This window comes from Lepidochelys kempii, chromosome 28 (assembly GCF_965140285.1).
Source record: "Lepidochelys kempii isolate rLepKem1 chromosome 28, rLepKem1.hap1, whole genome shotgun sequence".
NCBI classification, from domain to species: domain Eukaryota; kingdom Metazoa; phylum Chordata; order Testudines; family Cheloniidae; genus Lepidochelys; species Lepidochelys kempii.
The window spans coordinates 7,045,125-7,061,937 of NC_136407.1; the positions used below are offsets into that span (position 1 = coordinate 7,045,125).

Sequence of the window (16,813 nt, forward strand, 5' to 3'; positions counted from 1 at the left end):
AGATGACCTCCTGAGGTCCCTTCCAACCCTGATCTTCTATGATTCATAGAATCTATGATCCCAATTTCTCTTCCCTCTCCTGTTTAACTCTGTTTATACAGTAATATTCTCAGCTATACCTTAAGCAATCATTGTACTGAAATTTAACTAACCAATCCTAACATATCATAACATAATTCTGTAACCAGTTATATCCCACTACTCTAATTAACTTACACCTAGCAAAATTAATTATACAGCAGACAGAAACAATTAGAGAACCAGATTAATTAACAATGTAAAAGTGGTGGCCATAAAGATAAAACAATACAGAAATGAAGGTTTCACAACCACAACCATTGACAAGTGATTTCTTGCCAGACAGGATGCTCTTAAACTAAGTTTTCTTTAACCACCTTAAGATCTGTTTCTTTATCTGGTGGCGATGGGCACTATCCAGACATAATCGTCTTCCTAACATCCCAATACCACCTTATGTCAGTGTGACTGGTTTGGGATGTGAGGATATGACCGTATGCTTCCCAGCTTATGGCTGCCCCTGCTGCTTAGCCAAAGGCCTTAGCTTAAGAACAAGGCCTCAGACTATCCTAGTGAGAGAAGGCCCATAAACAGGTGGACTGTGATTTTGATTCTTTGTTTTTATACCCCTGTAAGTAGCTAAGTGATAAAAATACACCTACATTCTTAAAGTGTAGGCTTTACAGGCAGGCCTCAATATCTGTCTTCTAACAGTGGGTTCTATCCCTTCCCCCATTCTGTGCCTGTCTTGTCTATTTAGCTTGTAAATTTCTCAGGGCATGGGCCATCTACTTTTCTCTGTTTGTTCTTTGCCTATCACAATGGGGACCTATTGTTAGTTGGTCCTTAGGCACTAAGGTAATGAATATGATTTATAATAATAATAATAATAACTCTCCTGCTACTTTGAGCCAAGAAAGCTGGCCTTGGGATGTTACTGTTTAAAAATGATCTGGGGTTAAAATCATGGAATATTTTTTGTGACAAGTATTCCACAAATTCCACTGACTTCCTTTGTTTTCTTTGCGTGGAGTAGGGTTTCCAGTTTCCAAACCTGATGTGATATTCCAGATGGAACGAGGGGAAGAGCCATGGGTTCCAGACCTCCAGGGCTCTGAGAAAGAAGTGCTCCTGAGAGCTGCCTGCACAGGTGAGGAATTGGTAAAGCCAACTCATAAACTGTTTGGGAGCGCAGGAAACATTTGGGATGCCATAGAAAGACCTTGTGAGCTCTCCAAGTTCAGGATTGTTCCCTGCAGAATGGAATCATTCTGGCAGATGTCCCTCATGGCTTCTCTCCTATTCTGACTGACAACTGGCAGCAGGTCCCTCTCCGATCTCGCTTTCCCATGAGTGTTCTGGTGAGATGGGGACCAAAACTGATCCCTTCCTCTGTGGAAGGGTTTGGGGAAAATCAAGCTCCTTAGAGGTTTGATCTCCTGCACATATTTTGGTTTGTTGGCTCTTTTTTCCATTCCTCTATCTGAGATTTCCTTTCTTTCTGGTGCAGGGAATGACCTATGTCTGGATTCTCTCTGTCTCCCATCAGGTGATGGGATGGTGGGTGAGAATGAGGAGGAGAAACTCCAGCAGGAAGATGCTGAGGAAGTAGAACCACATGGAACGTTATCAGGAAGATCCAAAGGGAATGTTTCCGGGAGTTGTGCGCTCTCAGAAAAAGCAAAAGCCTGTGAGACTCAGCAGAGGCCAGAGGAAAACTTCAGTAGCCACTCAGCCCTTATTACATGTGAGAGAATCAACTTGGAAGAAACACACTACGCATGCCATGAGTGTGGGAAAAGCTTCAGTCGGAGCTCAGACCTTCTCTCACACTGGAGAAACCACACAGGAGAGAAACTCTACACATCCTCTGAGTGCGGGAAAAGCTTTAGTGGGCACTCAGCCCTTATCACACATCGTAGAATCCACACAGGAGAGACGCCCTACATGTGTTCTGAGTGCGGGAAAAGCTTCAGTCACAGCTCACACCTTATCACACATGAGCGAATCCACACAAGAAAGACGCCCTTCACGTGCTCTGAGTGTGGGAAAAGCTTCAATCGCAGCTCACACCTTATCACACATCGTAGAATCCACACAGGAGAGAAACCCTACACGTGCTCTGAGTGCGGGAAAAGCTTCAATCACAGCTCTACCCTGAGCACACATAGGAGAATCCACACAGGTGAGAAGCCTTATGGATGCTCTGAGTGTGGGAAATTCTTCATTCGTAGTTCAGCTCTCATCTCACATCAGCGAATCCACACAGGAGAGAGGCCCTACACATGCTCTGAGTGCGGGAAAAGCTTTAATCACAGCTCTACCCTGAGCACACACAGGAGAATCCACACAGGTGAAAAGCCTTATGGATGCTCTGAGTGTGGGAAATGCTTCATTCGTCGTTCAGCTCTCATCTCACATCAGAGAATCCACACAGGAGAGACGCCCTACACATGCGCTGAGTGCGGGGAAAAGCTTCATTCGGAGCTCTCACCTCATCAGACATAAGAGAATCCACACAGGGGAGACGCCCTGCACGTGCTCTGAGTGCGGGAAAACTTTCAATCAGAGCTCCAGCCTTATTAGACCTGAGAAAACCCACATGAGAGAGAACTGTAATAAATGCTTTGACTAGGGCTGGGCAAAGATTTTTGCACCATCTTCACTGTGGTCTCTCAGCTCCACCAGATGAGTTGCCAGCTTCTGCCTTTTGCCACTCACTTTCTTTGGGGTCAGTCCTGTGATCTTTTCTATCAACTCCTTTCCTTTTGAGTTGTAGGTATGTGTGTCCCTCCAGCCGGGAATGTTTATCAGCTCCAGGTGCGGGGGAGAGGTTTGATCCAACAAGATACACTGAAGCAAAAACTACCTGTGTCTTACATCCACTAGGACTGTCCATGGTGTTGGCTGCTCAAGTTAGTGATCTTAGTATAAAAAGACAATTACAGTTGTAGAGCAGGTGCAGTGGTTGGCATTAGCTTTCCCCTTGACCTGACCTAAACTCTATCACTTTTCCTAGTCTAAACAAACCATGAGCATCACAGTTATACTGTTCCCTCATTTCAAAGCAATTGTTAGGCATCAAGCTTCTCCTTCGGGAACAAATGGTTTCATTCCCAGTTGCTGTGTTGTTGCATCAGGTTGTGCTGGAGAGCAGATATTTTTACGACCATTTTCCTCACTTAAAATATATTGAACTATAACAAAGAGCAGGAACAGGGCAGGGATAGGGAAAATGTCATTTCATGCTCTGTAACAACAAAATGAGCTGGGAAGAGGATTCCTTAGTAAATGACTTGTAACTAAGCAAACTATCCATGCATTGCACTCCCAAAGCAGTTGTGGCCCAGGCCCTGCAGGAGGTCACTTTTGAAGATCTCTCCTTCGTAATCAGGTGCATGTTGCCTATTATTTGGAAAATGCAATCCCTATCCAGGTAGAGATAGGAAAAATGGAAGTGACATTCCTAATCAGCTCACCTCGGGAGATTATACCTCACCATCGCTCCTGATATGTTGTGTGGTTGGTGAAGTATTCTATGCCAGAGAAGTGTAAAATTGTTCCTAGTAAGGTCAAAGATTTGACAAATACTCAGGTAGAAATTGCCGGTACTAGTGGTTGATTTTCACCCTAGAGATGGACGCTATGGTAACCTGTGTCCCGTGGAAACTATTTTTAGAACTCTGCTCCCTAGTTCAGTGGCATTGATCACACTCCGAAATGATGCCATGATTACATTGGGCACAACTGTCTTTTACCATTTGAATCCAAAGTTTCATGAAGCAGAGAGAGACTCAGAAGATTAGGGGTGGAAGAGACCTCAAGAGGTCATCTAGTCCAACCCCGCTCAAAGCAGGACCAGCACCAACTAACTAATCCCAGCCAGGGATCTGTCAAGCTGGGCCTTAAAAACCTCTAAGGAAGGAGATTCCGCCACCTCGCTAGGTAACCCATTCCAGTGCTTCACCACCCTCCTAATGAAATTGTGTTTCCTAATATCCAACCTAGACCTCCCCCACTGCAACTTGAGAACATTACTCCTTGTTCTGTCATTTGCCACCACTGAGAACAGCTGAGCTCCTTCCTCTTTGGAACCCCTCTTCAGGTAGTTGAAGGCTGCTATCAAATCCCCCCTCATTCTTCTCTTCTGCAGACTAAATAATCCCAGTTCCCTCAGTCTCTCCTCATAAGTCATGTGCCCCAGCCCCCTGATCATTTTCGTTGCCCTTTGCTGGACTCTCTCTGTCCAATTTGTCCACATCCTTTCTGTAATGGGGGACCCAAAACTGGACGCAGTACTACAGGTCTGGCCTCACCAATACCAAATAGAGGGGAATAATTACTTCCCTTGATCTGCTGGCAATGCTCCTACTAATGCAGCCCAATATGCCCTTAGCCTTCTTGGTAACAAGGGCACACTGCTGACTCATATCCAGCTTCTCATCCACTATAATCCCCAGGTCCTTTTCTGCAGAACTGCTGCCGAGCCATTCGGTCCCTAGTCTGTAGTGGTGCATGGGATTCTTCCTTCCTAAGTGCAGGATTCTGCACTTGTCCTTGTTGAACCTCATCAGATTTCTTTTGGCCCAATCTTCTAATTTGTCTAGGTCACTCTGGACCCTATCCCTACCCTCCAGTGTATCTGCCTCTCCCCCCAGCTCAGTGTCATCCGCAAACTTGCCGAGGGTGTAATCTATCCCATCATCCAGATCATTAATAACGATGTTGAACAAAACCGGCTCCAGGACCTACCCCTGGGGCATTCTGCTTGATACTGGCTGCCAACTAGACATTGAGACATTAATCACTACCCATTGAGCCTGACAATCTCGCCAGCTTTCTATCCACTTTATAGTCCATTCATCCAATCCATACTTTTTTAACTTGCTGGCAAGAATAATGTGGGAGACCATATCAAAAGCTTTGCTAAATTCAAGATCTCGCACATCAATCGCTTTCCCGAATATCTACAGAGCCAGTTATCTCGTCATAGAAGGCAATCAGGTTGGTCAGGCATGACTTGCCCTTGGTGAATCCATGTTGACTGTTCCTGATCACCTTCCTCTTCTCTAAGTGCTTCCAAATGGTTTCCTTGAGGACCTGCTCCATGATTTTTCCAGGGACTGAGGTGAGGCTGACCGGTCTGTAGTTCCCTGGGTTCTCACCCTTCCCTTCTTTAAAGATGGGCACTGTATTTGCCAATTATCCGGGACCTCTCCTGATTGCCATGAGTTTTCAAAGATAATGGCCAATGGCTCTGCAATCACATCAGCCAATTCCCTCAGCATCCTCAGGTGCATTAGATCTGGACCTATCGACTTGTGCATGTCCAACTTTTCTAAATAGTCCTTAACCTGTTCTTGCACCACTGAGGGCTGGTCACCTCCTCCCCATACAGTGTTGCCCTGGACAGCAGTGTGGGAACTGACTTTGTCTGTGAAGACCGAGACAAAAAAAAACCATTGAGTAGTTCAGCTTTTTCCACATCCTCTGTCACTAGGTTGCCTCCCCCGTTCATTAAGGGTCCCGCACTTTCCCTGACCTTTTTCTTGTTGCTAACATAGCTGTAGAAACCCTTCTTGCTACCCTTCACATCTTTTGCTAGCTGCATATCTAGTTGTGTTTTGACCTTCCTGATTACACCCCTGCATGCTCGAGCAATATTTTTATACTCCTCCCTGGTCATTTGTCCAGTCTTCCACTTCTTGTAAGCTTCTTTTTTGTGTTTAAGATCAGCAAGGATTTCACTGTTAAGCCAAGCTGGTCACCTCCCATATTTGCTATTCTTTCTGCGCAATGGGATGGTTTGTTTCTGTGTCCTTAATAAGGCTTCTCTAAAATATAGCCAGCTTTCTTGGACACCTTTTCCCCTCATCTTAGCCTCTCAGGGGATCCTGCCCATCAGTTCCCTAAGGGAGTCAAAGTCTGTTTTTCTGAAGTCCAGGATCCATATTTTGCTACTCTCCTTTCTTCCTTTTGTGAGGATCCTGAACTCAACCATCTCATGGTCACTGCTGTCCAGGTTACCACGCACTTCTACTTCCCCTACCAATTCTTCCCTGTTTGTGAGCAGCACGTCAATAGGAGAACGGTCCCTGGTTGGTTCCTCCAGCACTTGCACCAGGAAGTTGTCCCCAACACTCTCCAAAAACTGCCTGGATTGTCTGTGCACCGCTGTATTATTCTCCTAGCAGATGTCGGGGTGATTGAAGTCCCCCATGAGAACCAGGGCCTGTGATCTGGAAACTTCTGTTAGTTGTCCAAATAAAGCCTCATCTACCTCATGACAGCGTGCCAGTCATGTGAACTGCCCCACCAAGTCTATTACAATCACATCATATTTCTTTGACAGTGCCAGGTCTTCCAAATCTTTCTGCTTGTTTCCCAGGCTTCTTGCGTTGGTTTACATGCATCTAAGATAACTAACCAATTGCCCTGCTTTCTCAGTATGAATCAGGAGGCCCCCTCTGTTGCATCCTCCTCCTTGTGTTTCCTCCCGGTATCCCACTTCCCCACTTATCTCAGGGCTTTGGTTACTGTCCCCTGGCAAACCTAGTTTAAAGCCCTCCTCACTAGGTTAACAACCCTGTCTGTGAAGATGTTCTTCCCTCCCTTCGTTAGGTGGATCCCATCTCTTCCTAGCAATCCTTCTTCCCGGAACAACATGCCATGGCTGAGGAATCCAAAGCCCTCTATCCAACACCACCTGCGTAACCACGCATTTACCTCCACAATTCGACAGTTCCTACCTGGGCCTTTTCCTTCAACAGGGAGGATGGAGAAGAACATGACTTGCACCTCAAACTCCTTTATCCTTCTTCCCAGAGCCACTGGGTGTGGTGGTGACCCACTCAAGGCCATTTTTGGCAGTATCGTTGGTAACCAGTGGAGAAGTAGGAAGGCCTAGCAGTCCGAGGGCTTGATCAGTCTCAGCAGACACTCTGTCACATCCTGAATTCTAGCTCAAGGCAAGCAGCACACTTGGATGGTAATTATTTCTATTTAAAATGGAATTTATTCTGATAAATTTTAAAATAAATCTTCCCTGAAGAGGAAAATTACTTGAGACAAGATCTGTAGCCTTTTACCCAGTTAGAGGGTAACAGCCACAGAGTTCTCGAGGTCTCTTGTTCGCAAAGCAAAGATGTCACATTAGGCAGGAGATGTCAGAATCTACAATGGTGATGGACGTGTGATGGGAGCTTTTCTGGGTTGGTTTTTTAATGTAATTTTTGTTTTGTTTTTGCAGCTAGTTATTTTTATAGGGCCAGAGGCCCCTTTTCCTTCCAGCTGTTTAACTCTCAGTCCTGGCTCTGGAAACCTCCTCAGAACTGGCTTTGTGTTTCTTTCATGTTTGATATCTTTGGGGTTCACACATCCACACTAGGTGCGGTTCACAGTAACAGATACTCTGAGAAACCTGCTGGGTGAAGCAGGCCTTTTCCAAACTGACATTGGCCCAAAGTCTGCCTCAATTCAGCTGGATTGGGATATGTCTGTATCAAAGGAGTGGTTCACTCCTGATTTGCCCAGAGACCTCAGGGGAGGTGTGGTAAGATAGAATGAGTGGGAATCAACAACAATATTGTTAAAGGTAAGGGTGACAGACCTTCAGCTTGCAGGTCAGGAAGCCTGTTCTGTTCATTCCCTCTGATGCATCTGGCACTGGTCACTCTCAGGCAGCATGCTGGGCTAGATGGAGGACTGTGGCTTTCCTCATCCGAAAGCTCTGCAGCCACTTCTCGTCATCCCAGATGTGCATGACGATGTGATCCCACCCCTCAGTGCTTGTTTCCCAAGCCCAAAAGTGGCATTCCACGGTGGCCAGCACCTCTGTGAACGCCACAAGCAATCTCGTGTCGTAGCCACTACGGGTGGCGAGATCACTGTCGACCTCCTCTGCCTTTGTAGTTTAAGGAATAACTCCACTGCCATGTGTGACATGTAGCATATTGGTCAACAGTGCGGGATCCATTGCTGCAGCATGGAGAGGCAGAGTGTGCAGTACACCAACCTTTGAAAGATGGCGCCAAATGTGGACGGAAGCACAGGGATTGCTGGGACATGAAGCAATGCATCACAGGGCATTGGGACAGGACCCCGGATGCCCCGTGACCCACTCTGCCTTCTCACAACTCTTAGCGGCAGAAAAGGAAGCGATGCTCAGTGCAATAGCTGCCCAGAGTGCACCGCTCTGAACACCTCTGCAAGTGCCACAAGTGTGAACACGCTATTGTGCAGGCAGCTGACAGTGTGAACACACAATAGCAGTTTCCCTTCAGTGCTCTCTGAGCGGCACTGTAACTCCCAGCTCTGTAAGTCTGCCCGTGTAGACATAGCCTCAGAGAGACTGACTGCCAGGATCCCAGCACTGATCCCCTCTGGGGAATGAAGCACAACGTCGACAGGCTATGCAGCCTTCACTAGTCTCCCTGTACCTGAACAGCCTGCTAGCCCCACGTGCTGGACCATCTATTGCATTACCTGGTTCCTAAACCGCAGCTACGGTTCCTACTCCAGGTGAATCCAAAGACCGAGAGGTGCAGAGATCCAACCCCTTATAACCTTAGAAACATTTTGTTCCTTTTTCTCTTTTTTGTCTGTTTCTTTTTATGAACGTGGAGACCTCCCAGCCCTTCTATTAGATTGGGGTGTAACAGAATGTGAGCGTGTGAACACCTCTGAAATCTGCAAAGGGAAGATACTAGGAAGAATAGTTCCCAAAATCTTCATAGCCTTAAAACTCTGCCCTATGAAATGACTGAATGCGTGCTCCTCACCTATGGAAGCATTGCAAGGAATTGAGCTGTCTGATATGCATTGTTCAGCGAGAGCTGTTTGAACTTCTTTTACTAATGTCTCTCTACGGTCTGTATATGTTTTGGGGTGAGAGGGCGAGTTGAAGTATTAGCTGCACAATAGTGAAAACTAATTAGCTTTGAGGTTGTAGGCAAAATATAAGCAATAATTTGGTTTTAGTATTGAAATATTCAGCTGGCTAAATCTGGGTTGCATTGCCTGGGTAAAAATCTCTGATTGGGGTTTTGGCATCACTAAATATGCACCTGCCTTCTTGGGTTGCTCTTTTGGGATTTATAAGGGTTGATTTTCTGCTGTATTAATCCGATGGTTTGAGTAAATTGATGACTTGATTCCAATGCAATATCCTCGTTAACTCATTGATTTACTGATTTGACCTGAACTTTATCACTGTATTGTTTATAGTCATAGCAGTTCACAAATTTATCTTATCTGCTCCTGGGATTCCTTGAAATACTCTTATCACTTCATCATTTAGCTTTGTTATTGTGCAGATGCATATCATTCTGCTATTTCATTTCTATTTTACCAACAAGTACTCTTTGAAAATATGCAGCTATAAGTACTTGCTAGTTTTAGCAATGACATCTGTGTTTCTAGCATTGCACTTGGGATGTTTTTTACTGAGATTTCTAATTTGGAATTTTTAATTCTAACTTCTTCTTAGAGCAGAAGTTTATTCTGCTGGATCATCTGACTTCCAGCCTGACTGAATTTCTGGGCTGGTCTCAAAATGTTTTTTTTATTCAATCCACCAATGGTGATTGCCTTTTGCAACTGCTTTGTTGCCTCTCAGTGCAGCCCTTAGTGTTTTTCCACTTGCCATTGCTTGTGTGTAGAACTGGATTCACACGTCTTCCATAAAGGCAGTATATCTTTCATGTAACATCCGTCTACAAGGCAAAAATCTATTGTCACTTTTGCTGAACGTTAGAACGGCTGCAATGGGTCAGACGAATACTCCGTCTAGTACAGGACTGTGTCCTCGGGCAGGGGCCAGCAGCAGGTGCTTCTGAGGGAATGAACACAAGAGGCAATCACTGTGTGAACCGCCCTGGCAGTCGAGAGGTTTAGGGACACCCAGAGCATGGGGATGCATCCCTGATTCTCTCGGCTCATAGCTGATGCACCTATCCTGAGGAACTGATCTAATTCTTTGTTGAACCCCTTTATAGTTTTGGCCTTCAAAAAATAATGAACACACATCTACAACCCCAAGAGGGTTTGACAACCACAAGAATTCTAAAAACCTGAATTATACACCCTGAGGTCAAGAAATGGTAATTAAGACATGATATTTTGTTCTTAGGTGTCTCTTTGATCCTGAGCCTTTCGGGTGCCGTATGGCCACTTCCACAAAAGCTGGAGCTAAACACGTGAATGAAACTTGGTCTCCCCTCATCCTTTTCCTGTTACCTTTCCCAAACCTTTCATAGACCGAAGGCCATATCTACAGTACAAGCCTATTTTAACTCAAGTTATGTCAGCATAGACTCGCTGCAGTTACTGTGTGACTTGTGTGACTTACTGGTGCTATTGTAATAAATAAAATAGAACTGTCATGGTGATAAATTACACCACCATACAAGTATATTGAAGGCGAACCCTAAGGAAATTAAGAATTTAAATTATCCCCCACATGTCCCGCTTCCCACTACAATGAATCCAACCCACAGGTCACTTGGGCAGAAGTAACAATGTCAGGATCCTCCACTGTGAGCACAGTAAATGAAGCTGCAAGATAAATGATGTTTGAATGACCTCACTCTATTTTTTAACCTCATGTATTAAGAGGCAGTTGATACAGATGTACACCAGGCAGGGTCGTTTGGCAACAGTAGGCTTTATGCGTCCATCCCCCACCACTATTAAGTTTTAGCAAATTAGGACAAGTCATCAAATCAGAACAACCCTAGGGATCAATAATGGCTACTGGTAACAATTTGCTACCTCTGTACCAGAAGATGGGAAAGGCGAGAAGTACCAAATTAGGACAAGTTAGAACAACCGAAGGTATCAGAAGCTGCTACTGGTAGCAAATTACATCAGATGGCAGTTTTTACCATCTCTTACATATGAGTAACTGCTACAGGTAGTAAATTCCTACAAGTAGCAGTTTCTCACACTACCCCACCACAGCTCTGCTCCCCGGCTTTTCTTCGGCTCCTGCCCTCTCCTTAGCTCAGCCCCACTCTGGCCCAGGTAGTTCCAGCTCACATGTAGGATGGGACCGCCTGGCCTGGCGACTCCTGTCAGTCAGGCAAGCTTGGAGCTTTGGCCTCTCCCCATTGCCCCTGGGGACTGTCAGTCCCATTGACCCTTCCCCTTTCTTTTGGTACTGGGAACTAGCCAACCAAAAAACCCCACTAAGTTTTAGTAAGGAGCCAACAATCCCCTTCTACAAGCCAGCCCTGTGAGGGTCACAGATGTCCAGAGAAAACAGCACAAGCTGGTTCCATGGTGTAATGGTCAGCACTCAGGACTCTGAATCCTGCAATCCGAATTCAAATCTCAGTGGGACCTTGTCTTTGTTTGCGAATCTTTGCCCTCCTGCTGGGTGACTCATGCCCACTGGAGCCAGGTTTTCAGTTGGGATGGCCGCAGTGGGTTGGGCCTCTAGAACTTGCCGCCCTGGCTACCGATGCCTGCAATCCTGCGGTTTGACCTGATGGTTGGGATTCTCGCTGCTTCACCTGATGCCCACAAGTTTGACCCTTGTGCTTGCTGCCACACTTTTCCTCTTGCCCACATGGACAGGAGGGCCAGGGCCAGGCTTCATAGTCAGGGCTAGGCAGGAGGGAGGAAGGGTCCCAGGCTGGCGCCCAGCGCACCTCTCCTCCTCTGGGCACCTAGAGCACAGGTGTCTGGTGCTGGCAGCTCCAAGGGAAGGCTTAAAAGCCACAGAGCAACCCAGGGTGAGGCAAGAGGAGGGGCGGACCATGCCTATGCCTGGCCAGCAGACAGCCACAAAGACACCCGGCCAGCCTGCTCCCTGCCATGCCAAACACCCACCCGAAGGGCAGCATGTGGGGTGGCTGCTGATGCTCTGTGGCCAACATCAGAAGACAGTAGGAAAGCAGGGCCAGCCCCACTGGTGGGGCCTGTGGCCGTTCCCAGTCAAGGTGCTCACTTTTGCAGTGGGGCAGGAGATTTTTCCCCAGCTGGCGAGAAGCAGAGAAACACCCAGCCTCTCCAAGCACTTCTTTAGAAAAGGCAGACGCTGTGTTTCCCGGGTCATCTACTAAGGGAGGCAGAGACACTCTGGGCACAAGAAGTCGAGTTCCCAGCGAGATGTGAGACTTAGTTCTATGGACCCAGGTGCAGGATTTGGCAGGGAGGCTTAAGCATGGGGGATTGGGGTGCAGCGGATGGACCGGCTGTCTAGGTGTGGAGATTTAGTGGCACTGAGAGATAAGAGGTGTACGGGGAGGTTTTGGCAAAGCAGTAAAGTGCCTGAAACCACTATGGCTTATTGCTAAAAGCAGCCAAGTCAGCAGGCTGTAAATTGGTCATTCAGCAGTCTCGACTTGACCAAGGCAGGAGGGCAGGGAGTTTTGGGTGCCACAGAAAGGGCAGCTTGACCCTGCGTCCTTCCTGATAAGAATTGTGTTTGTTGCTGATGCATCTTAGAAGAGCAGGATGTGCCCCAGGAATGTCTATTGGGGCCTCAAGGCTGCAAACTCTGGAAGAACCCACACCTGGTTAATCGATAATCAGAAGGAACCTCTTGCTTGACCATTGAAACTGCTTGCTTAACAAGTTTGCTTGAAGGGACATGTCATTTTATTACTAATGTATAAATCAGGGGGGAAAGTTTGAGGTAGTTGGACTCTTTTGGACTCTCCCTCTGGATACATCTTGCAGTCCCCACCGGCAGATGGAAGATTTGGCCACCAGAAGCCTGCCGCTGTGTCACTCGAGAGCCACACTCAGCTTTGGTAATTATCAAGGGTTGGGGGTGTCTTACTAACCTGTCATGGACATGTGTAAGTGCTTGAGACTAAGTAAAGTTTAGCTTTAAGTGAAAGCACTCTTGTGTTGTCCTGTTTGTGCCAGCCATCGATCGGTCGGACGGTCGTGTCTCCCCTGATATATTTCCTGACACCATCTCGCATAGAGTAACAGTTATCAAGATGTTTGGGTTGAAAGAGCCCCAGGTAACAGAGGGAGGAGGAGGAGGATACTGGGCTAGATGGACCTTTGGTTTGACCCAGTCTGGCCATTCTTATGTGGCTTGCCGAGGTCACCTATGGATCTTCTCTTTGTGTCTCTGAATTCTCTACAGGGCTGCATAAGCTGCAGCAAGTTTCTGGTCTTGGGTTCAATCTTGAGAAACAGGATTGTTGGCGAGGCAGGGAGACAAAGGGTATCACGCCTCACAGCAGACGTGAATGAGCCAAGGAGGACGAGTGAATGTGGTGCATGAATGAGCCCAAACTGGAAGGTTTCTTGTTGGCCTCAAAAGGTAGTTGCTCAAAGGGAGTCATCTGGTGTGATGAAAAGAGGGACCCACGTATGGACCTGACTAGCTGGGAGAGTCCTTGCACTGGGGGGGTTTAATATGTGCTCCAGCAAACAAGTCCCTCTATGTGTGAGGGGAGGGGCTCGGCGGGGAGGGCTATGGGGTATCAGTGTGAATCGAGGGGCTGCGAGGGGGAGGGTCCATGGGGGTGTCAGTGTGAGGAGAGGGGCTGTAAGCGGGAGGGCTATGGAGTGTCGCTGTGAGGGGCGGGCTTTACGGAAAACAATACCTCTCACGAGCCTCCTGGCAAAAGCCCCGAGTCGGACTGAGTCTTTAGTCTCCAGGATTCCCTGGAGCAGGGGTGCCCAACCTTGATCTTTCTGTGGCCCCTGGCCCACGCCCAGTAGATCGAAAGCCAGGGCGGTCGTTAGGGGGTAGCCAGCAGAGCAATTGCGCAGGGCCCCACAACACAGGGCCCCCCCGTGAACGGAATTTGCTCCAGCTTTGGCTTCAGTCCTGGGTGGTCAGGCTCAGATTTCAGCTTTCTGCCCTGAGCCCAGCAAGTCTAAGGCTGGCCCTGCTTTCTGGTTTATTTTGGCGGACCCCCCCCCCACCTTGAAACCTGCTTGCTGCCCCCTCAGTCGGGGACCCCTGGTTGAGAACCACTGCCTGGGAACGCTGTTTAGAAGGAGGGAGCAAAGCTGCTGCCTTTGCTGATGGCTGAACTCAGGCTCTTAGAGTGGGATATTCAGGCACGGCCAGCCGCACGGGGGAAGCTCACTGAGCAGCTGCCTGGCCTCTGGGACTGTCTGAGCCTCCAGGGCCCCGGGGAGCAATGAAGCCACTGGGTCAGGCTGGGAACCTTGATTCCCAGAGAACTGCCCTGGCTCCCCGCTCAGCAGTGAAGAAGTCCATTCCCCCCACCCCTGATGAATCAGCCTGGAGCTAAGGGCAGAGCGGGGGGGTTTCTCCTTTCACTCCTGCTGGGGAGTGCGGGGGTCCCGGGGGCATTTCTAGACGAGCATTTGGAATTGAATTGGGGGAACCGGCCGTTCAGAACGGAAAGCTCACGTTCAGACAACATCTTTCTTTACAGTTTTTTATAATACGATATAATCCTTCAATCCTAGTGTCGCCGTCGTCGATAACATGGCTTGGTCAGCCTGGTAGGACACCGAGGGTAAAACTGACCCGCTCTTCAAAGCCGAGAGAGTGGAAAGAAATCACCTCTCAGAGTCAATGCGTGTAGAAGAGGGGTAATCAACAGGCAGATGGCAGGCCAAATCTGGACTGCCAGACGCTTTCGAACGGATGCCGAAATCTTTTTATCTACCGATTATTATCGTTATTGTTATTTTTTATTATTATTTTCTCTGGAGCAAGACATTTGGACCTCGACAAAAAATAATGGATCACCCCTAAGAATTGCTACTTTCCTTATGTCCTGCTGGCCATTTCCTTTCCCTCCTTTCGGTGAAAAGCGTTGGGCTTTTGCGCAGAAACTTTATTTCCTCGGGAGAGACCCAGGAGCGGGGGCTGCCTGCACGTACCAAGCACCCGCTAGATTAGAAGGTGACCGACGAACACCCTTAAGACGAGGCAGCCGTCCCTGTCAAAAAATCATCTCCTGGCTCCACTTGAGCAACAGCCTGAGTCGTTCCTTAGCCGGGCAGAGCCCAAGGATCGGCATCGTCAGCAGCAGCAAACCCTCCTGTGCGTAGCAGGAACCAACGCCCAAGGTCTTTAGAAAGAGCTCTCTCCTTCCTTCTGCGGTGAAATTTGCCATTCTGGTCCTGGATTTTCATCGCCCGTCTCAGAGGGCAGAGGTGGGGTGGACGCTACCGCAGGCTAGGGTGTGGACCCCGTGTCCCCATCTGTCCGTCACGCTGGGAGCCCGTCTCCGCTCCCAGCTGACAGGCCGCCTCCAGCCTGTCCGGCCAGCTCCTGAGCGCTGCAGGCGTGAGTCATTTGGCATAACTGGCACGTAGGAGACACTCTCCCCAGAGGCATTGGTGGTATAGTGGTGAGCATAGCTGCCTTCCAAGCAGTTGACCCGGGTTCAATTCCCGGCCAATGCAGGGATGTGCTCTTTTCTTGGCCGGGAATTGGTTTAATTTCTGTCACGTTGTATCAGTTTATCAATGGAAAGAGAGAATTAATGTCCCAAATCCCAGCAGGTCATTCGACCCCCAGTGGAGGAAGAAAGGGGCGGGACTATACAGTGAGCTGTTGGAGTCATCCTTGTAGTACAATGTTTGGTTTATTTTTTAAAATGTTTCCTTTACTTCCCTCTCCTGTTTAGACTTAGAGCCTTTAAGGTCAGAAGGGACCAGCGTGATCATCTGGTCCAACCTCCTGCACCTTGCAGGCCAAAGGACCCCATCCACCCACTCCTGTAATAGACCCCTAAGCTCTGCTTGAGTTACTGATGTCCTCAAATCATGGATTAAAAATGTCAAGTTACAGAAAATCCACCATTTACAATGGTTGAAACCTGCAAGTGACTCATGCCTCATGCTGCAGAGGAAGGCGAACCCCCCCCCAGGGTCTCTGCCAATCTACCCTTGGGGAAAACTCCTTCCCAGCCCCAAATATGGTGATCAGTTAGACCCTGAGCATGTGGACAAGATGCACCGGGCAGACACCTGGGAAAGAAGTCTCTGTAGTAACTCTGAGCGCTGCCCATCTATTGTCCCATCACCGGCCGTTGGAGATATTTGCTGCTAGCAATCACAGATCAGGCACACACCGCTGTAGGCAGTCCCCTCACACCATCCCCTCCATTAACTTACCAAGCTCAGGCTTGAAGCCAGTTAGGTTTTTTGCCCCCACTGCACCCCTTGGGAGGCTGTTCCAGAACTTCACTCCTCTGGTGGTTAGAAACCTTCACCTAATGTCAAGGTAAAACTTGCTGATGGCCAGTTTATATCCATAAGTTCATTAATAGTGGGGGCCTGTGATAGTGTGGGGGAGGGAGAAAGACTGGAGAACTGACAGTGGGACCCAGAGAGATTCCCTGTTCCCCGACCACCCATCTCTGGGAGGAACCAATTGGAATTGCCCTTGGGAAGCTGCCGCTAATGACTCAGGTGTAAAATCATTATTCCATTGGAATCAGATTAAAGCCTCCTCACACCTAGTGTCACAGTCATTGACATAGCTCCTTCCTGGGATGTCACCGGCCACAGCAATACAATGAGCGGAACCAAATCCCTTTTCAGCACCAAGGCACACAAAGAAATCCTGGGGCTTTTCGTTCCTTAGCTTCTGGCGCCATCGTCTGGCCCTTTGGTTTCACTCATTTCTGTTAAAACCTTGGGCATTCTGCAAAGAAATGTTAATTCCTTGGGAGAGACTCGGGAGCGTTTGTGTGTTTTGTGTTGTTAAGGGTTGAAATGTTCCCTGGGTTCCTCAGTCCCAACCTGCCTCCCATTCTACTGCCCATGCAGCCCCATCCCAGCCCTCAGCCCCCGGTAGATGCCGATTCCTTCAGTCCATCTGTGCAGGGTGTGA

At 48.1% G+C, this 16,813-nt stretch overlaps 2 protein-coding genes and 1 non-coding gene across 3 annotated transcripts in view; 2 read left to right on the top strand and 1 right to left on the bottom strand.

The window, feature by feature from the left end:
* LOC140904241 (uncharacterized) overlaps nt 1-16,813 on the bottom strand; it is a 283,075-nt gene that overhangs the window by 120,920 nt on the left and 145,342 nt on the right. The window lies entirely within an intron of this gene.
* The window catches only part of LOC140904264 (uncharacterized), a 51,799-nt gene that overhangs the window by 14,391 nt on the left and 20,595 nt on the right, over nt 1-16,813 (top strand). The window contains 4 exon segments of the mRNA XM_078850794.1: nt 1,055-1,168; nt 1,529-2,484; nt 2,486-2,642; nt 12,895-12,995. Coding sequence (XP_078706920.1) covers nt 1,055-1,168; nt 1,529-2,484; nt 2,486-2,642; nt 12,895-12,995 — 1,328 coding nt within the window.
* On the top strand, nt 15,307-15,378 carry TRNAG-UCC (transfer RNA glycine (anticodon UCC)). Its single transcript has one exon. It is a non-coding gene; the product is annotated as a tRNA-Gly (tRNA).